Here is a 22,144-nt window from a genome sequence, read left to right as displayed (position 1 = left end):
ATAACCCAACCCAGTGTAGGAGACCAGATTAACTTCCTAAATGTGCACAGCTTAAACAGGTTGCCTATTCCCTTGTAAATTCACTTTCCTTTTGTATTGTAAGGTTACAGGACACGACACTTTGACGTTTCAAATGTATGCATGGTGCATTGCTCAAGTCTGTGTAATGCAAGTTTATAGTAAACATATTCTAAGTAAGCAGTTTCTATATGCATGATGTTAAAGAGATTTTAGTTACTGTGGGGAATCAGGTTATACTCCAAGAGGGTTTTTTTTATTATTATTATTTTATTTTTTTTATTATTATTTTTATTTTATTTTCCTTGACCCTGCAGATTCAGATGAAAGCTCTGTTTAAGTATTTTCCTGTTGTATTTTGCCTGCCCAGATTTTCAGCTGTTCCAGTGCTTCCAGCTGCCCAGTTCTTCACATCAAATACTAATCTTGCCTTTCATTGTTATCTAGCAATATTTACCCAGGGCCCTACACATTCCAGAGAGAGTTGTGATGACTCCCATTGCTCTGTGTGTGTGGAAATAGAATATCCTCTCCCATACAGCTCTCTCTGGTGCCACTCAAAGATCAAATGCCAGAACTACATCAGTTCAGCTGATGCTTTGTGTAACTGGCATGACCTACATCAGTGAGTACTTTCATACCAGAATGATGCCACGTGATGGTGTAATCACTGGTAAGACAAAGCTTTGCCCGTGCTAGGACTTGTTTACCAACAGAGGAAAAGCTGCATTTGACTGGCACCATTTCCAAATATGTTTTTCTGTGGAAAAATTCTGCTTTTATATTAGAACAATAACTGCTCTTACATAAGCAAAACAATCAGAACTAGTGAAAGCGGAGTTTTTACTGCTGTAAATAGTTTCGTAAGGGCAATCATACAGGGCAGAGCATCAGCTCAGAGCTCTGACTTTCATAGCTGTATCTGCAGAGTACACATTACATGCTATAAAAAATAAAAACCTGCTCATACCAGGGTATCTGATTTTCACGTACTGTATTGATTGACTCTACTGTATCGGTAATGACTGAAACAAAATTAGGAGTGCTTTCTTTGAATGTTATACCGCTAGGATGTACTAAATGTAGGGCTTTTATGGGTACAGCATCTATGAAAAATTGTCTATCGGTGATGTTTTGTTTGTTTTAATAATATGCCAGTAAAAAAATGAAAATTAGGTTGTGTCTAACCTGCCTATTTTCTGTTTCTTGTGTAGTAAAAGCAGTGTTAAAATATTTAGATTGCTGTCACTCATGGATAAATTGGACTTTTAAAGAAACCACAACAACATTAAGACATGAATTAGAAAATAATGTTGTTTATACTGTTACATTGGAAAACACATTTCCTTCAATTAAAAATGGTGCAAGGCCCAAAACAATTGGTAAAGGTCTTTTAAAGAAGACTAAAATGCAAATCTTTGAGTCAACATTTTTTTTTCTTTACTACTGTGAACAGTTAAGGATGTTACTGCTGTACATTTTAGCTCTTCTTACAGGTGGTAGAGAAAGCAATTATAGTATTTAGGAATCTTACAGGATTCTCACTGTTCTGAGGAAGAGAGATTTTTCTTTAGACTTGAGTTCTATTCTTAATGTGTTAACTGTCATTTTAATCTTCCTGGAGTGGACTACTCATTTCCTACAGGACTTTTGTTTCATACACTGTTTCATAGCTTGCCTTGTTACTGGTAAGCTTTGTGAGCTTTGCCTGATAAATAGGAAAGGATGTCAATTTTTGACCTTTCCCCTTTGGGTATATTGCCATGTTTCAGTGCTTTCTCAGGCTTGAAGGAATTAAAGCAATCTGGATCTGCAGCTCTGCTGAGAGTGCTTCTGCTCTGTGCTGCTGCTCTGGCTGTTAATGGTGGGTGTAGGGAGCACTCAACACGTGAAGCACTGGAGGCTTCTTGGTGCTAAGCCCTTGTTGCCGGGGCTGCATGCACTCCAGTGGTGTTTGCAACCCCTTTCCCTCCGAGGTTGAGGAGCTCTGCCCATCCTCCAAAAGCAGAACAAGCTGCCCTGAGAGATAGGAGCCTGAGCTTTTTATGATGCTTGAGCTAGACTAGGAATCTAGTTGAATTACTCGAGGGGAAACTTAGCCAGGGGCTTTGGACAGCTTTATTTCTCATTTGTAAATCATAATGCTGGAAAGAAATCATAAAATATGAGAAAAGGTTATTTTATTTTTAACTGCCATTTTGATTTCCCAGAAGGAATTGACCACTGCCCACCAGTACTGACTCCAGGTTTTCCATTAGAAAAAAGAAAAAAAAAAGGTAATTTTAAAAGTCATCATAAATTTCTGTTTAATAGTTGGGTTTCATATACAGGCATACTTACAGCTTTAAGATTACAAAATGATTTCATCTTACATCCCTCAAAGTAAAAGTAAAACATTTTATTTTTAGTGTTTCAATCTCAAGCGCTCAAGCACTTTACAAACATTGCTGAATTGAAGTTTGTAGCTTTCCAGTAAAGTATGAACTGTTCTTTTCCTGATATTATAAATGGAAAATGTGGAAAGGCTAGGGTCATTTACACAAGCAATGAATAGCCTTTTATAATGAAGTTATTTGTTTAGGATTTACTGTCATTCCGTAACCATTTAACAAATCTAAAACTGTGCTCTCATTGAAATGGTACCACGTTCTATTCTCCACTTTTGGCCAGTTTCTCATGCCTCTCCAGTTCATCCCCTCTCTCACTCATTTGGCTGCCTGGTAAACTAGTTAATTTTTTTTTCAGCTGAACCAAACTGGGAATTACCAACCAGCCTGATCTCGCTGTGAGACTGTGTGGAATCTCATCCTTAGAAAATGCATTATAGTCCTAGTTTTGCTACAGAATTCTTGTACGACCTTTAGCAAATCCCTAAAGCTCTCTGTTTCCAGTTGTAAAATTGAGATAATTATACTCCCCAGCCTTTCGGTATGTGAATATTAATTTATTAATATGCATGAGACATTCATACCCCACAGTCATGAAAGCCATGGAAGCTCCTAGATCAACATATTTATGTTTTTTATTCATCCACAGCCAGAGAGAGTTCATTCCTGTTAAAAGCCTCAGTAACTCAGACACCCCCATAACATCTTAATAATATTAAACTGGAATTCAAAAGCAACATTAATCTTTAGTCCAGTGTCATCTTCATGGTGACTGTATCCTAAATTCATTTGAATCATCATAGCAGAAATTGATATTCTGGCAAGTTCCAAAAAGTATATGTTGCCAAAAGGCTACTGTTGTCAATGCATGACTAACTGCTGTGTAAATATTCTGAGTGTATACAGAATTCTGAATTTGGAATGTTTGAAATATATAATCATTGGTGCACCATCATGATGTAGGTAATGAGCCACCAATGCTTATGGTGCCGGACTGAGCCAGTCATTTTTAAACCGGTGATTTTCAGTTTCGGCTGGCTTGGTAACAGCAGCAAGTCAGCTGCAATATGCGTTCTCATGGTTTCATCTCAAAAACTGGATGGGGAAGACATGAAGATGTAATTATCTTAATGCAAGTTCTACCATGCAATGTTAGCTGTGACACTGAAGAAATAGCTCGTATGAGACCATCTCCACTCTCCAGCTCTGCAGAGAAGCTTGCATAGGCTCCATTATTATTTTAAGTGACTTCTTCAAAATGCCCATAATGGTCCCTTAAGTTCAGAGCAGTTGAGACTAAGTTGTGAGTATTTTCTGCGTCTGTGGCCTGAAAAATCAGATGGTTAAATAAGAAAATACTTAAGAAAAAGGTTTGGTGTCTTCATGAAAGAAAACAGGGCTTCATTCTATTTCTGATAGGAAAAGCCACTAATCACAGGGGTAGGTGTTGGGGCACTGACTGCACTTACCAGAAAGGCAGTGGAAGCTTCTATTGCAAGGACCAGTAACAGCTTGGGGCATAGCATATGAAGAAATAATTAAAAGGCCAATCTAACTACATAACAATGAATTGCAGCTTAATGATTACTGATTCAACAATCGTTAATATCCAGAACACAAAATCTTACAGCCTGAGTTTAAGGAGGAAACTTGCTGAGCTTGCAAAGCTTTACAAAGAAGGGAGGTGGAGGAGGAGAAGAGACACAGACATCAAGGCCTTCAGCCTAGGAAAAAAAAAAAAAAAAAAAAAAAAAAGCAACTTGTTTTGTAAGGTCACTATGCCCTGTAAGATACTAATTTCAGGGAGACTTAGCAAAAGCAGAGCTGACACAGTGACTAATGAACCAAAGGTCCCAGTGTATTAAGACCCTTTTTGTAATTCATATTGCCAAAAAGATACTAATGCTTTTTGTGTAAGCAAAAACTAACCTAAACTACAAGCTTTTATAAAAGCAAGCATCCCAGTGACAATAATGTATCTGTTACCTACTTAACTATATATTTACTAGAAGAGAAAGGGTGATTGAAAGTATTTAGTCCCCGACCATCAGCACCAGCTGCTGTTGTATCAGCCATTGTATTCAATGGTGTCGTTTAAAAGCACAGCCATTCCTCACTCCTATCAAATTAGAGGCTTTCAAACCTAAGGTACAAAATTGCAGGCAGCTGTGCTGTACCATGTGATGGTTATAACTGCAATATTAGGCCAATTTTGGGTGAGAATATGGCTTTGCTTTGCTTGTGTCTCTAAGACAGACGTGATAGCAAAGATAGCTCTTTCTTGCTGTTTAAGTTTGTGCTAGTTTATGTGGTTGTGGTTGCTGTGGTTTATGTGGCAGTAGGTTGTGCCTGCTGTTCTTCCTATTTTTTTCTTCCCTTTTTGTCAGAAAAAAAGGATTGGGTGTGTTTCTAGTGGTATGTGTTATTGTTTGTGACCCCTATTCCTTATGCTTATTTCTGACCTTATATAGGTATATTTATATATTTACCTATATATTTATATAGGTATATTTATAAGGGTAACTAATTGGTCACTTGTGTTGCTGTGGACACAAGTGTTATTCTTAGTTAAATCCTTCAAACCTACAGATTGAGCCAGAATTATTTTGCTCTGAACACTGTTGTTCTGTCTTCACATGGTACTATGGGGGGGCTACTGAAAGGTACGAGCACTGTCTTAACTCTTTCCTGTGGTGTTCTACAAGCCTTTAAATAGCACTAGTGTTTTTGTAGGCTGGCTATGTAAAACACTTCACTTTTGAAATCAATCATTGGGTGAGTCAATCCAGTGGCTTTGAAAATCTTGAGTCCTACATTTCTGAAGCACTTGGAAAGACCACGCCATGTTCAGATGGGATAGGACTGTTCTGAGCTGTCTTTGACGTCCAGAACACTGACTTTGTGAGTCCTAGCTCACAAAGTCCACAATCTCGGATATCCAGAATATGAAATATCCAGAATCTCGGATAGCTATTCACTCAATGTTTGAAAAGCATGATCAAACAGTATTTCCCGAACTCCTTTAAGCAGCAGGACTATTCCCGTACATCTCCAGCAGGGGACCTGCTTCCAAAAGGCAGCTGGCCTACTAGCACAAACCAACTGCTTCAAGGTCTTGCTGTTGCTTTCTTTTGCATTATAGCACTCTGCTCTGGAACTTTGAGTATTATCCAGGTTGCACGGAGCACTTCCCACAGGTCCCTCTGTTTGTTGAGTTGCTATCCTGAAAAATTCTTCCTATAAAAGCTGCTAATTTCAAGAAATGGGGGAGTGCAGGTACTCCCTAGAAATTACCGAAGTTGTGATTTTTGTCCCAGGACTTACAATGCTATGATGGTGTCAGATATAAACCAGCAGTTTAGCTAGTGAAAGGGCGGGAGCATCACAGGAATTCATGGCTCAGGAACTGAAAACATCCCCCTGCCACCACCCGCAACAGCTGAGTACAGATGGAGAAGCTGGCTGTTTTCCATCATTAGTGAGTAACCCATTTCTCTGTGCTGATTGATTTGCCCTATGCTGTCTTATTTTTTTTCCATGCTATTGCTGGCAGAAAGGTCTTCTCTACTAACAACAAGTTTGTCTAGTTTTGGCATTGAGCTTAATATTGAATGACAATTTAATACTTCCTCTTCCAAGTCATGTTGACCTTTAGTTTTGTGGCAGATAATTTCTAACGTGTGTATATGAAGATATCTTAATTGCTTTTAAAAACTAGTTTGAGGGAAATCATTATTTCAGCACAAAAGCATGCAATAATGATTTTTCTATTACTGTGGGTTGCCATACTGAGCTTAGCTCTTGTCTGTAAGAAAATAGGAGTTCAGTGCACAAACGAGTCCCCATTTGCAAGCTGCTTATACACCTATTGAAATGTTAAGCAGTGATTGAAAATCTTATTTTTTTTATTCTGCTTTCTTAGTAACACAGTAAAATAGATCTTTTTGTTTTGCTTCTAGTTACTAAAAGTATTTACCAAATAAGCTACATAAAGTTTAGTAAAAGAGGCTCATCCTGAATTGACCTAGGACTGAATTAAGTATTTAACAAGCTACATGTATCCCTTTGTTATGGCTTTATAGCACACTTCATCATGCTTCCTGACAGCTTTGAGATTGGATTTTGATATTAACCAATGCTTGCTTTGAGAAGGTTCCTGCTCACATTTCCATTATTAGCTCCAATGACCTTAAATTCCTCCTGTAGTAGGAAGTGAAATTTTTAATCTATGATGAAAATCTTTTCTTACCATTCAGATTTCCATAAATCTTTTAATGCAAAGTATTCAAAGTAGGCGTGAGACTGCAGGCTGTACAAATAGCTCTCTTTTTCCTAAATTATTTCATAGTAAGTGAAATCCTGCTGGCATTATACAACAGTGGCGCTACTGCTAAGAGGGTGGAAAAGTTTTAAAAAACAAAATTCCATGGTAATATTAATAGCAGAGAATCATGAGGGATTCTTAAAATCTGATCTTGCATGAGGGCAAGCAGTGGAAAAGGTTAACTGTGACCTCTGTTGGCGCATCTGCTGGAATCGCTGGGCAGGGGCTGGCTGCAGGGAGGCCCCGCTACCTGTCCCCAGGGGCCGCCTCGCTGCTGTGCGGAGCCCTGGGAGCCGCCAAACCCCAGCGGCTCTCGGTGCCCTGAACCTCCAACACAACCGTGCGGCAGCAGCGCTGCCGGCAGTAAGGCTTGTGTGCCCGGCCGCTGCTGCTGCTGGCCTAACAGGTGCTCGCCGGCATCCCTGCCGCGGGGCTCGGCTTCCCCCGGGGGTGCGCCCGCGGAGCCGGGCGCTGGGCGCGGAGGAAGATGGCCGGGGCCGGGGCCGGAGGGGGCGGGAGGCGCCGCCGGGGCCGCGCGAGGGGGGCGCGGGCCGCGCTCCGCCGGCGGCCCCACAGCCGCTCCCCTCAGCGGCGCGGGGCGAGCGGCCGGGGCCGGCGGCGGCGCCCGCCTCTGCCTCCTCCCCCTCGGTGCCCTGCCTCCTCCCTCCCTCCCTCCGCCGGGCGGCCGGGAGGGAGCGCGGCCGAAAGGTGCTGCTGGAAGGGAAGTTTGAAGAAGGTCGCCGGCTGCCTGGGCGCTCCCGCAGCATCATGGCGGAGCCGGGCGAGTCGCCGGTCCACGTCCAGCAGCCCCAGGCGGCGCCCGCCGCCCCGGCCGTCGGCTGGCCCATCTGCAGGGACGCCTACGAGCTGCAGGAGGTCATCGGTCAGTGCGGCGGGGAGCGGAGCGGAGCGGGGCCGGGCGGGCGGCGGGGGGATGCCGCCGGGGGGAGGGGGGGCGGGCGGCCCCCGGCGGGCTGGGGCTCGCTGCCTGCGGCGGATGCGCCCGGCACTGCGGCGGCGCCGCCGGCGGCTGCCGCAAACTTTATCCGCCCGCCGGCGGCGGCCCCGGGGGGCGGCGGCTCCTTCTAGAAACCGCCGCGCCCCGCCCGGTGAGGCCCGGCCCGGCCCGGCTCGGCCCGGCGCGGGGGGTTTCGCCCCGGTGCCCTGCGAGGCGGCGTCAGCCCCACGCCGAGCCCCGCTCTCCGCCGGGACCCCGGCAACTCTGCGGATGCGCGGCCGGCCGTGCGCGCAGCTGTGCGCGCATCCGCTCCGATTAGTCGGCATTTTTCCGGTGCTTGGATGGGGGAGGTAGAGCTCGCCCGGAGACCTGCTGCTGCATCGCCCTGACTTCCTTTTCGCTTTTCTTGTCGTCTTTCTGGGTTGCTCTTGAGCCCTGTCCTCTTCCCCCCAAGCGGTCGGTGTCGCCCCCCATCCACCTCCCCGTGCCCCCGGTCCCGGCCGTGTGCTCCGGGGGTTGCAGCCCGGCTCCCCCGGCGCACCCCGGCTTTTGTCCCGGTTTGCTGCCAGCCCCCCTCCGCAGGGGGCTTTGTCCGTCTGTCTGTCCGGTCAGTGCGAGTCACACGTGCTCCATCTTCACCCCATGCATGCGGAGTTGTGCAGTGTGACGAGGTGGCAGTGGCTAGCAGTGCGTGGGGTGGGCAGGTGTCTGTCTCCTGATCTACACGTTGCTTGTTGCTAATAAACTACTTTGGGAAAACTTGCTTGTGTTTGTGTGTGATGCTTTGAACTTGGAGCAGATGCTGCAGGTGGTAAAAGCCAGGTCGGACTGGGGTTGTGGCATGTGCGTGAGGCCATTTTGATGAAAAAATCCAGGAGCTTTGCCTGGTGATGCTGGTGGTGATCTTTGATATTGCACAGCCATCGCTAACCACTGTCAGGCTGAGGACAACCAGAATGCATGTTGGCGATGGGGGCTGCGAGCTGTAGGTACCCAGTTCTGTCATTACGCTGTTCTCCATGAGCACAATCCAAACAGCTGAGAACTTCTTCCTTGAAGTGGGGTGACTTGCTGCTAGCCCAGGTGGTCCTGTTGTGCTTGTCTGCACTTCCTAGGCTGTGAGAAGGGACTAAGGAGGGACGAGGGTTCAGGTGTTGGGTACCAACAGGTCCAGGGAGGTAACGCGCCTGAAGCAGCTCTTGGTGAAGGCCCCATGTAGGCACAGGTTTGTTTCCCAGAGGCTTTCATCTTGCTCAGCATGGGGATGGGTCTAAATTAGCCAAGCAGAAGCAATGCTACTGGTATAAGCTCTGTCTTTGCTGAGGAGCAAGTCTTTCTTCTAAGTGTTTTTAAGAAAAAAGCGTCAGAAAGTGTTGGATTAAGCCTTGTCTAGGGTTGCTTAGGGTGTGACGTGAGTCATATGAGTTATTTTAATAGTGGTTATTTTCTCTTGCAGTTCTGCAGAAGGGCTGGGTGAGAGTTCCTGAATGTCTTTCTCCTTTCCACTTATAAAGCCTGCATTTTTTTGTAGTGTAAATCATTTCTAAATAATAATTTTTAAGAATTTGTCCATTATAAGGGTAGATGCTAGTTGGAGTCACAAATACCTATCTGAAGGAAACTTTATTGCTTGTTACCTATTGGTGCTATTAGATATCAATATTTCTACAATAAAGTGAATGCCTAGTGAGGAAATTGAGGCCAGGTTGTGTTGAATTGGGTTCTTAGACATAGTGAACTTAGCTGGCTTGAGTTGAACTTTTACTAAGTTTAGGCTACATATGTGACTTTTTTCTTAAATGCATTGAGGTTTATTTTGTATCGTGACAGATCTTATGATTAGTCTAATATATGCATATATATTTGCTTCAACATACTGGAGACCATTAAATTTGGTTGCAATGCTCTTAAAAACAGTAAAACAGTGAATTCCATGCAGTTGACCAAATGTGGACATAACATTCATCCAACATCTCCAGAATTGTTACTTGAATGAGTTTGGTGAGGGGTTCCTGAAGCAACTTCATATCTGAGGGAGGGGAGAAGGATCCAGCCTGACCTCAGCTCAGCAGCCATTCCTGTCCCTCTGCGGCAGCCGTGCTAAGGTCAAATGCCTTGTGAACGTGAGCAATACCATGCACCACCAAAGCACAGCCCTTCATCTGTGGAAGGCACTGCCCAACTCTTCCAGAGGGACTGGGTTGAGTCCTCAGGGCTGGCTTCAGTTACAACAGCCCTTTGCCACTTAAATGTGAAAAACAATGTATTGGAGCGTCTCTGTGGGCTTTGCAGGAGGAAAGGTACGCAGGGTGAGGTACCCCAAGATGCTTTATCACAGCACTTCGCAAAAGAGTAAACTTTATATCATATGGCAATTAATATACACGGTGCAAAATGACTTCAATGGGCTGTTCTAGGGGGCATTTAAAAGTTTGTGATGATCATAGGATAAAAAGTTAAAATCATCACTTGTCATATATGTTGTCTCTATCCTGTGGATTTAGCGGGTTGGAGAAATTTTGCCCTCTTTATGAGAGCGTGAATGCTTCTTACTGCTCATCTGTGCCTGGCCAAATGCAATTTTGAAAAGCAAGACCACATGGTATGGATGTCAAATGATATGGCTCTTCTGCCTTCCCTTCTCTGTCTGTTGCTTTCTTTGCAATTGTTAGGAGGTTCAAGTGCCTGTGAGAATGCTAGCTGTAAGTTGTGCTTCTTAGGAGATGTTATTTCACGTGTGTTTTATTTTTAAGGTTGTTAGCAAGTTCTTTGTAAACTCTTGGTATGCAGTTGCATGATACATTTAATCTGCTACAACAGGCAGCTGTTGAGAAGATCTCATTGATCTGTCAGAAAACTAGTTCTGCTGGGTTAGTTTTCGGTCAGATCAGGTTCCCTGTTTGATTTGCTGCATGGCTGATCTCATGGAAAGAAGAGGCTCTTCCTATTAATGCCTGTATCCAAATCTTTACCGGGGCAAGAAGAAATTCTGATTGCTGTCTGTAAATGTGTAGGATAGAGTTAAGAGATAAGGAAATTGTTGCATTAATTCACATGGATATAGGCTGTAGAAACCTACGCATTTAGGCATTAAAAGGGGATTCCTGACTGTTCGGATGGTGAGGGTCCAAAACAGCCTTCCCGTAGGAGTTAGAGATAAGAATGGTAATTGCTATTAAGGGACAGCCAGACTTAATTTTGTGAAGATTTGGGAAATCTTTGTGTGACTTTAATATATCAAGATAAAATGTGCTGTGGATTTTGTTTATTTATTTTGTAGCTGGATATGACTTAGGTTAAAAGAATAAACAAACAAAATAACAGAGGTAATAAAACCAATACTCTGAGATTTCTTTTCAGTTTGAGTTTATTTCCGAGTAGTCTGGATAAGACAGCTGAAATAGATTTGTCTCAATTGCTGTCACACAAGCAAGGTTTTTTCCTCCTGAGAAGCAATGGAAATCTGCACAAAACAAATGTTTAAATGATAATCAATATAAAAGCATGAAAATTGAGTAGTCTTAATTATATTTGTATTCTTCATATTGTTATGAGTCCTACATCACATGGATGAGACAAAGCAGCACTAAATGTTTTTTGTTTTTTTTAATTGATATGAACAAGAGACTTTGCTCTTGAAAAACTGCATTGGAGTTGATGTTCTCTTACTGGCTGTAACTTGGTGTTTGTAAAACTGCACTGATAGTTTGGGGGAAGATTCTGTTAGGGACAAAGAGCCATTAGGATGGCTGCTTGCTCCTCTTACAAAGCAATAATTTCACTTCTCCAGTTGCAACTGATCTGGAGAATTAAGAATCTAGAAAACAGGCAGAATTAATTGGAAAAATAAAGAGTTCCAAATGATGGATTATCTTTACATTGGTTGCAGCTCATTAAAAAGCTACTTTAATTGAACTGAGGCTTCTGTCTAGTATTCCTAGTTAGCCTTTCTAACTTTGAACTCTAAAATATGTTGTCATTTGCTACCTTGTGATGTTCAGTGTTAAGTCAAATGTGTTGGGAGTTTGACTAAAACAGCTTATAGCTCATGGCTGTTCTGCTCATTTTGTAGCCCTTATTGTAAGCGGTCTATGAGCCACTCTCACATTAACAGCCAAGAGGTCTTTGGTGTTTCTGTGGAATTGAATACTTATTATTTTTTCCCTTGCTGCATGTGTGTTGCTAAAGGCTCTTTGTCTGACAGAGAATACTCCCCTGTTTTTGTTGTTATCAGGGATCTTAGTTTGGCTCTGTAGAGAGGGTCTGATTATGATGCTTAGGAACTGATGTTCAAGTTTGTAAGCATAGTATATGCTGTTTTGAAAAGTTTCTCTGTAGTTAAAAAGGTAAAATACAGTAATACAGTACTGTATTTTGTTATTTAGATGCTTGTGCCTCATTCACACTCAAAAATTTCTTATCCCTCTGCTTAATTAATCTTTTTTTTTTTTTTTTTGAGAATGTTTGGGGTGGGGTGAACAATTGAAGGGCTTTTGAATCAGTCACCTTGGATATTTGCTTTTGCAGGGGTTTTTGAAACCCCCTGTAATTCCTGTATACAAAACTGCGTAATTTGATAAGTAATGCTTAATGCTACCTGACATCTTTATCTTAAAACTTTGTCAAAACAAACGTGCGTATTTACCTTAATTCTGATCCAAAGCAAATTACAGTTGTTAACAATAACTCTTAAGTTATAAAGGCAGCATGAGTATATTGTGTATGCGCACATCGAATACAGCATTCATAACATTCATCATGTGAGTTGAAGTGAACATAGCTTCATACATCTGTAGCTTGACAGGGAGAGTTTGTTTTGCAGGTTAAAATTCTACATTTTGGGATATAATTGATTGAGATCGCCTGTCAGCTAATAACCATTTGAAGAAACTAAACAAAAGTTAAATCCTCATTGAGTAATGTAAAGGGGGTGGCTTTTAATTCAGTTGTCAATGTAAAGACTGCCATGGTACAATTAAAAATACCTCTTAGAACATCCTCAGTGCCATGCTGCAGACAAGGCTGTGCAGAGCACTTAGTTATTATTTGACATGTCCACACATGATAATAGCAGTGTTGGGGAAGGGAGCTCTGTCTTGACCTTTTTTTTTTTTTTGTTCTCCCAAAGAAAATGAACTTTCTATGCTAGAAATACTGAGATTGGTGACAAAACTGTAGTTTCTGTCGTCTTTAAGACATCAGTCTTTAAGTGATTCATTGATCAAACCTTGCTATTGTAGTAACTTTTAAAATTGTAGCTTATGCAATTGGGATTCAAACTTGTCAGGAAGAAGATTAGTTATATTGTAATCTGAATGGCATGGAGAGCACATGTTTTCTTCATTTTTGGCTAACTTGCTTTGATTTTGTTGCTATTGCAAGTAACTAGCAAGTCTTGTTTATAATTTGTTAAACAGAAGGGTAAAGGAACACATAATCATCATGCTCAGCATGTCAGGCAGTTGACTGGTACTACATAATTATAACTTACATGAGCGTATGCTGTGTTTCCAGCTCTTGGAATCTGTCTGCCTCCTTTTCACTTGGATCTCGTGCCCCTCTGCTTTCTACCCTCTTCCCCCACCCCAGATTCTTCCGAAAGAGAAGGTCTGGAACTTCAGACCCCAAAAGCCCAGAATTGGCTTGAGTGCTGCAAGAGGAGCAGTTCCGCTGGGAAGTGTGGAAACTTGATTCTTCTTAAGCCGTGCAGCCAGGCTTTGCATCTTCAGTGTGGAACAGCTGCTGTGAGCAGCATTGTAAGAACATGCTTTAAAACTTTTTCCTTCTTTCATGTATCATACAATGTTCTACACTTCAGGTTGACTGGTGACTTGTTTGGGGAGCTTCTGTGACTCTGTGAAGACACTGGCAGTGCTGATAAAGGTGGTGGGTTTTCAAGAGCCTATCTGAAGAGATTTCTGGTGCAATTTTTCAAGGGTGCTGAGTGTGGCAGTTCTGCTACTTTCTGCAAAGTGAGGCTCAGCAGAAAGCTGTAACTGTCACCATTGTTCATTTGGTTGCTGGTGTGTTCAGTTTGCGGCATCGATGGAGTTAATGTTTCCGGTCCTTTGTCCCCAGGTATTTGACTAAGCATGTGACTTCACTCCGTGGCTTGGTGAAACCTCACTGTGATAAATTAGCTGTCTCCATTATTCCTTTATCTTTATGATTAACGATTTCTGAATTGTTTTATTAGTCTAATTATTCCTGTGAATATCTACGTGCCTCAGAGGTATTCTGATCAGAAGTAAAATGTAGGTGAAACTCAAGGATGTCGTATAAGGCTGCTGTAATGATTATGTTGCATAGCTTTTAAGCTGAGCTATGCTAATGCACTTGAAGAGAAATGGGGGAATAAAGCAGGTGGAAAACTGGAAGGTTTTAAGTGTTCCTAGTCATGCTTTCAGATAGATGTAGCATGAACCTAAGACTCTTGATCTTGTAGGTCAAGATCAATATTGGATGTCTGAGGTTTTTCTTAATAGAAACAAATGATTATAGCTGTAAGCAAACTGTGTGCCAAGTATACCTGTTTTATGGTAGTGGTACAAAAATAGTTAATTGACTATACTGGAAAAATGTTGTGTATTTACCTGCTGATCGTGTTTTCTATCCTGTAAAAGTAATATGGATGAGATCATGAGCTTGGGCTATACCTTTTTGTCTTCTGAGAAGGATCATATTCAGACTGAGAAGGATCAAAACTGATCTATAAATTTTATTTTCCCTTCTCACTTCTTTGATTTGAAGACATTTTATTATGTGGACTGAACCTAAACTTACTTGTTTCTGTTAGCCTCGTGCTTCCAGTCTGAGCTGGAACTCTATTGGAATTAGATTAGAATCACCTGATGAAAATTCAATACTATGATAGCATTTGTATTGCTCCAACTTCTCTATTATTTCATGAGGAATGGAATCAGAAATAGGTAAGTTTTTGCTTGTACTGTGCGTCCATGACAGGCTCATTCTAGCAGAACGTATTCTGTTGCAGTGAGCTAGCTAAAGATGCTTTATAGCTCAGCACTGTAATGTTAATTGCAGATCTTCATGACTGTGGTAGCAGAACTCTTTGTGTTGGTAGGTTGCTGTTCTCCATTCTCAGAAGAGAATGATGCAGAATGTGGTGACATCCAGAAGACCTAGAAAATAGAATTGTCCTAAGTGCTTGCTTTCAAACTAAATGAGAAACAATAAAATGTGGCAACTAACTAAATCAACAACAGTGTTTGTTTGTAGTGCTACTCCGTGCAAGAACACTAATTCCTTTAACACCTTTTTTTTTTTTTTTTTTTTCCCCTGGGGATGAAATATGGTTCAGCATAGCAAATCTTCTATTTATCCTGCTTGTGTAAGGTGAAGTGGACTTAAGAAGATAACCTGATAAGGGGTCTCTGGTCTGTACAATGAGTACAAGAACTTCCTATCTGGTGTAGCTATGCAGAGCCATTTCCAGGGTGAGTTTTGCCTTCCAAATGTGTTTGCATTTGTATGTATACAGAATAGTGGTTTCTGTACTGATGATGGAAGAACAGGAAGGATGGGATAATCACAGTCCATGTTTCTCTTCTGAAAATATTTCAACTAAAAATCAGATCTTGAAATTTATCATCACAGAATCATCTAGGTTGGAAGAGACCTTCAAGATCACTTAGTGATCCAACCTCTGACCTAACACTAAAAAGTCCTCCCCAAAACCACATCACTAAGCTCTACAGAAACTTATCTTGCCATGTAACATAAAAGTATTTAAAGTTTCTAGTATGAAATATGATTAGATAGGTTTTGTTTTTGTGTCGTGTTTTAAGGTAGATGTAGTTTAGGAATATCAGACTCTATGCTAGAAGAGTATTGGAGTAAATATCCTTGTATCTCTGAAGTTTTCAAATAAAAAACTACTTCTGAAGCAGTGCATTTATATCTGCTATGATAACATGCCAGTGCTGTTCAGGAACATGATTCAAATTAATGGTTAGATTAACATTTTTTTAATAGGTAATTTACATTATTTTCTTCTAGATTATTGTTTTATAGATAGCTATAGCTCAAAATTGTCGTTTCTTCCAGTGTTATTCTTGGGCTTTGCTTTGAGCTATTCTGAGAACTGAGGGCTGAATAAGGTTTGAACGCACGTGTAAGAAGGAGATTAGAAGAAGTAGAAAATGGAACCCTGCCGGTCATGCCTCAGCTTGGAAAAACTAAACCTGTTCTGGGAGTCTTGCAGTAAAGATTTTCTTCAGCTTTGTACTTCAGGCATGAGCCTGCAAAACTTCAGCATGTCCCTGGCCCTGGAGATCATTAGGGGCCTCAGGGCATCTTTGATTTGAGGCTTAGGGCTGGGACAATGTCTGATGAGAGCCAGCCACCAGTAGTGTCAGTTGACAGGGTGAGAGGCAATGAGCACAAATTAAGAAACATAAAATTCAATGTGAACATAAGAAAACTTTTTTTTACCATGATGGTGATCGAACAGTGGAACAGATTGATCAGAGGAGTGGTGGTGTCTTGATCTACAGAGATGCTTAAAATCTGTCTGGGCAACTTGCTGCAGATGACCCTGTTTGAGCAAGGAGGTCGGACTAGGTGATCTCTAGAGGACTCCTTTAGCCTTCAATGATACTCTGGGTCCATGGTTTAAAAGTGTTTGGTGGTATCTTTGTATGAAACAGCAGAAAAATATGCTTAGGGCTTCATTCTTTCAAGGCTGTCACATATCTAGGAAGCAGCTGACATGGGTATTCCTTAATATTGCTGTTAAGATTTTTCCTATGAAATTTGTGCTGACTCTTCAACCTAAGATAAAACTAGACCTTTAACAACAAATTTGGATACAAAATCTCAAAAGAAGAAAATGTCAGATTTCTCTGTCTTGTCTAGATAATCTTCTTTGGTTTAAGTTGAGATTTATTACCCAGTGTTCTTTTGTTGTGCAGCTGACTGGATGATAAGGAAGTTTATTCTAGCAGCTTTTTCAAATGGATTTAGAAAAAAGCTGCCTTTTGTGGTGCTTGTATCCATGCGAAGTGTTTTATGCTGCTTCAGATCAGTGAAGGAAAAACAGAATGCCTATGCTGGTAGTCCTTTCTGGAAGGCTAATTAGTGACAGGGGGATCTCTCAGACTTAGTGTAGAAATCCCTTCACAGAATCCCTGGAAACTTCTCTTCTTAATAACAGGTAGTTTGAAGTCCGTGGTAGAATGTTTAAAACGTGTATTGGAAGCAACGATGTGAAAGACATACTTTTGAAGTAACCCGATAAGAGAAAAAATATTACTGTCTCAAAACACAGGCAAAATTTCTGAGTTCTGTCAAATGTTGCAATAAACCTGAAGACCTTTAACACGTATTTAAATGCTTTTGTGTAATGCTATACAAAATAGCATTTGTATATGGATGACAAAGTTGAAAAAGAAAAGTGAGACCTGTTAGGTCATTGATGTAATCTGACTTTATCTCAGCGTATTACAGCAGCAAAAAAAATGCTTTACACAGATGTTCTTTTGTATGTCTTTTGGCTTTGTGAATTTGATAGCAAGTTGGTGGTACAACCATAAAAGGGGAAAAAATAAATTACGTAATTGCCTGAAAAAAAGACATATATTGTGAAGATGAATGGATAATGACAGTCAAAATCCATTTTGGTGTTTGAAACATTCTTAAACCAAATCGCATTTTTCACTTCAACTTTTTCATGTCTTTTGTTGGGAAAGTGCCAAATGGCTAGGAATCTGTCGGAATCATTCAAGATGAGCACAGCGTGTCCACATCTCGCCTTATCCCAGGAAGGCCCCAGTTGGGTGTACAACAGGAGGAGGTTAGTTCTGCAGGTTTGTTCTGCAGATTTTATAGGGAGTTGTAACACAGTGTTGCATAGCAAACCTCAAAATATTTCCTGGAGTTTATCTAACAAAATACTTCATCTAACCAGTCCTTTCACTATTTTATTGTGTGTGTGTGTATGTGTGTGGGGGGTGTGTGTATGTGTAAAAACACGAGTTCAAAAAGCAGGGGAAAAATAATTCCCTCTTGTCTCTGGTTTTATGTGTTGTTTTATTGCTTACTGTGAATCCCCTTATTTGTCTGCATGGAGAATGGTGTTTGGTTCATGCTCAAGCTTGCTGTATCTTGTCTTTAGCACAGGTTGGATCAGGGCTTAAATAGAAATTCTCTTTTAGCTTTTCCCTAATGTATAGTAATTGATACGGATGTTCAGGGTATTTACCTAAGACTGCAGTGGGATCAGAAGTATTTATAGACCTTTATCATCTTTGGAGAGTTTTTTTTTTTTTTTTTTCTGGATTATTTATGCTATGTGCTTTCAACACATAGAATGGGGTAGGCATTGCTAGGCCTCACACTTGCATAAACTACTCTACCACAAAAAGTACGTAGAACAACTGGATTGCTTAATGCCTCTATTGCCATAATGGTAATGTTCTTAAATGCCTAATTGCAGAACAAATTCATTTTATGTAACTCAGTGAGGAGTTAAGCAAATTAATTGTGAAGTGATGACCTGTCAGAATTAGCAGTTGTATGTATGGGCCCAGATTTCCTAGGACACTTAGTGTATTTTAAGTGAATTCTGTCAGTGTCCTAACAGACAAGGATAAGCAAACTGGTATGCATGTGAATTATAAGAGGAAGGGTTTGATTGCAGCCTAAATTAAGAACAAAGTAGACAGGAATTGTAAGTAAGCAGTATTTGCTTGCTTATCTTGAAATGCTTTTGTTCTTAAGAACTGTTGTGTGAAGATGGAGAGAGAAATTGTGAGGTAATTTTGATTTCCAATGTTTTGGATTGGAAGGGACCTTCTAATTCCATCCTCTGTCCCTTCCACCAGACCACGTTGTGCCAAGCCCCATCCAACCTGGCCTTGAACACTTCCAGGGATGGGACATCCGTAGCTTCTCTGGGCGACCTGGTCTGGTACCTTGCCTCCCTCTGAGTAAAGAATTTACTTCTGGTATCTCATCTGTACCTACCTACCCTCATTTAGTTTAAAGCCATTCCCCCTTGTTCAATCACCACACTCGCTGACGAGGATTCCCTCGCCAGCTTTCCTGTAGCTCCCTTTGGGTACTGTAAGGCCTCTGTAAGGTCTTCCCGGAGCCTTCTGTTCTCCAGTCTGAACAACCCTAACACTGTCAGCCTGTCTTCGCAGGAGAGGTGCTCCAGCCCTCTGAGTATCCTCATGGTCCTCCTCTGGACTTGGCATAATACGTTCATGTCCTTGTTCTTCATATGTAGTCGTCAAGAAAATTTACCATCACCAACAACTAATAACATTATCCTCTTGATGTTTTTCTCTTCTGTACTGAGACGAAACAGAAGAACTATGGAGTGGAGGGAAGTGTAGTTGGGTAGAGTATCTGAAGGGACTTACAAATGTGAGAATCTTTAAAAGATGTTTGTATCGGAGTAAAAAGGAGCTACTAAAAAGTAAGACTTGGTAAATTGTTACAAGGGTAATGAGGATGCTGTCTTTATTTTTCTGAGGAAAAGAAAAAGGAATAGTTGTAGGCCTGTTTTGAACACAGTTACTGCACAATGGTTAGTGAGTGGAAAGTCTCAGACCTTTCTACATAACGTGTATCTGTGCGTGCAAAGTGCACGCAGTATGGTGTGGCCATCTTGTCTTTGCTCTTCCTTTTTGAGGCTTGGCTAGGGGAGCGTAGGTAAAGCTAAAATGGTATTTGTCAGTAGTTGTTCAAAGATCCTTCTCTTTGCCAGCTGGAAACAGGTTCTGCGAGGGTTGAGTTACTTCAAAAGCAGAGAGAAAATGTCAGATTTAGAACAACTTTAAGGAACTTAATCAGATAAGCTTAAATCCCTGACAGATTTGTTTGTTGGAATTTCAGAGAACTTTATTTCTGTTCTTAGGTTATGTCCTTTCAGAAGTGAAATGTAATCGTACATAATAGCTCTTGAAGAAGTTTCTGTTGCATGAACCGAAGTAAGTCAGAGTATTTCTAATGGCTGTGCTGCTCTGAAGGCAGGGTCGTACAGAGTGCATAGTTCGGAGCACGAAGGAACAGGTTGTTTTAAGTGCACACTTGTACTACAAAGAAGGATGACAGTAAGAAATGAGTTCAAGATTACTCTGACCTACTCCTATTTCACAACAGGCAGAAATAGGCATCTTCATGTGGACTGCAGTTGCATTATTTCATTGTGAACTTTTGAAATTGGCCAAAAGAGTTCTTGACTTTCCTTCCTAGTGTTGCAGGAGGATGACATTTCAAGTAGTGGGAAAAAAATCTATCACTTTTACACAACTATTTTTTTATTTTATTTTTTTCCTGTCTGTCAACTGGTGATCCTTTTGTTCTTCTGCAGGAGACAGCTGGATGTAAAGGCTTCGTGGTTTATCCTGCCTGCACTTAGATTATACTAGATCTGTTTTCTAAAGAGAGAAGTGATGGGATGTTTAAACCAGTCTGTGCTTCAGTTATGCAGTTAGCATGGTCACAGCTATAAGGAGTAGGTTTTGGAAGACTGGTAAGGTTCAGTATACCTGAAGAAGTCATGGCTGTCTGTGGTGGTGGTTGTTGTTTCACTGTATGATGGAGCATAACTCACGTCGTCTGTTCTCTCTCAACTGAATTACTTATCTGGATAGTCCATTTTATAGCAGCTGTTCCTCAGGAACTTCAAATTTCTGCTTGTTTAGTAGACCCCAGAGTAGGGCATCTTCCTTTACACAAAAAGGAATCTTCAGACCAGATGGGAAATCTTCAGACTTCCCTCATCTTTATCTCTGGTTGTTTACCAGAAGAGGAGAGGGGAAAATCTCTTAAGAAGGAGGCATATAGCCACTAAGTGCCTGGCTTGTACTTCAGTACTCAAAACTGTTTTTTCAGACAAGCTTTGTGTGTAGGTACCACTTAGAAGGCAGCGTGCACAGAGTGCCTTGACTAGCAAAATATTGTATTGCATATGGTATTCAGAAGGCAAAAAGAAAGAAGAGATACAGAGATAGTTTGACTTTGTTCTAAACATAGAAACCTTTTTGCATTGTCAGTGCATCATATTCTTCATAGGGTGGAGAATATCGCACTGAAAGGCCTCCTCTGTGTCTGGGGAGAAAACACCAGGAAATGCATTGTGACAGGCTTTTTATATAAATAAATTTCAATCTAGTTCGTGTCCTAAAATCTTACGTCTCATCCATTTTCAGTAGCCAAGAGAGGAACAGATCTTCAACTTCTGTATAAGGATAGCTCAGGAATAATTTTGTAATCACGAACTTTTAAATAGCAGTAAGGACATACTCTTTGGTTTGGGGTCTCACAGAACTTTCACAAGTGCTGTAGTAGTTGTGGAGTCAGTGATGGGACAGGATTCTTTTTAGTAATTTATTTTTCCATGATGTTTTAAAGTGTTTCTTACTGGCATTGCACTTCAACTTGAGGAAGCAGTCAGGATTTCGTCATGGCTTGACTGAATAATTTTTCTGTGCTTTTCTGTTTATCTTTTATGTGGTCATGGTGTACGAACCCATTTTGGAAGTGATGATCTGATTGCTTTCCACAAGTAGCAAATGCTATTTGACATAGGGAGAAAAGATGCTTCAAGAAAAGTCTTAATCTTAGTTCCTGTATCTTTAGTAGGTAAAAAACATGTTGTCTTCTCCCCTGCCTCAACCTACAGTTGTGTAGCCAAAATAGCGAGGGGTTTTGTCTTGATGTCTACTGAGCAATAACTTCAATGGAATGGTGTAGGACGAATCTCAGAGTTGCATTGTGCTGACTTGCTGGTTTTGTCCTTGGGATGTTTTATTTATTTTTTAAATCTCTTAATTCTTTTATTGCTTATTGAGTTTTTAAAAGACTTTGTTCTGTAAGCAGACAGAGCAGGACATGTCAATATTTGCCTGTGACCGCATCCTGCAAAAGAATGACTAGTTAGTCCTGTGGAGGCTTCTTTTTCTTAAGATGAGTTCAGCATTTTTTAATAACTCATACACTGAGTTATTAAGCTTTGTGATTTGATTGAGGGGGAGGGTGGGAGGAAGGAACCAAAACACCAAACACGTGAATGAACTGAAAATATCTAAGCAAATAGCAATTAAAACTTGGACAATAATTCTCAGTCATGAGGTATTGTCGGTGCTGTTTTCAGATGTGCAGAGAGAAAAGCTCTCAATTGTTCTTAAGTCAACTTGTAACTCAATCCACGTTTGTAGAGCTTGACAACAAAAGGCTTTTTGTTCACAGTTTGTATTCATCTAGGACATGCCAATTATTGAGGATAAATAGAACATAATGTATGAGCAGGCAACTATAACATGTTGCTCAATTCAGTGAGTTACCAGAAATCCATTATGTATATTAAAATCGTTGGAATTGCAGGTAGAAAGTACTCATTGGGGAATTTTGGATTTCTGCTCAAATGAGCATGATGTAATTACTTTGAAGAAGCCCATACTGCTGTATTTGATGTGGCAGCAAGAG

General features: G+C 41.1%; 1 protein-coding gene and 1 long non-coding RNA gene across 12 annotated transcripts in view; one reads left to right on the top strand and one right to left on the bottom strand.

The window, feature by feature from the left end:
* The window catches only part of STK39 (serine/threonine kinase 39), a 127,308-nt gene that overhangs the window by 30,727 nt on the left and 74,437 nt on the right, over window positions 1-22,144 (top strand). For 3 of the 9 annotated variants that reach the window (XM_068686758.1, XM_068686762.1, XM_068686767.1), the window contains exons 1-2: window positions 4,637-4,820; window positions 5,723-5,883. The exons of 1 other annotated variant lie outside the window; for it this stretch is intronic. In XM_068686758.1, the coding sequence (XP_068542859.1) occupies window positions 5,800-5,883 (84 nt within the window). In that variant the 5' untranslated portion in view covers window positions 4,637-4,820; window positions 5,723-5,799. 5 more of the 9 variants (XM_068686760.1, XM_068686759.1, XM_068686763.1 and 2 more) reach the window with 5 other exon arrangements.
* On the bottom strand, window positions 3,132-4,516 carry LOC137858694 (uncharacterized). Of its 3 annotated transcripts, none has more exons than XR_011097919.1 (3): window positions 4,396-4,516; window positions 3,875-4,129; window positions 3,132-3,732 (listed from the first exon to the last, which is right to left on the bottom strand). It is a non-coding gene; the product is annotated as an uncharacterized lncRNA (long non-coding RNA). The 3 variants fall into 3 exon arrangements; XR_011097921.1 differs by having other exon boundaries at window positions 4,451-4,511; XR_011097920.1 differs by having other exon boundaries at window positions 4,335-4,464.

This window comes from Anas acuta, chromosome 6, assembly GCF_963932015.1.
Source record: "Anas acuta chromosome 6, bAnaAcu1.1, whole genome shotgun sequence".
Lineage (NCBI taxonomy): Eukaryota > Metazoa > Chordata > Aves > Anseriformes > Anatidae > Anas > Anas acuta.
This window is presented reverse-complemented; position numbering and strand designations above follow the sequence as displayed.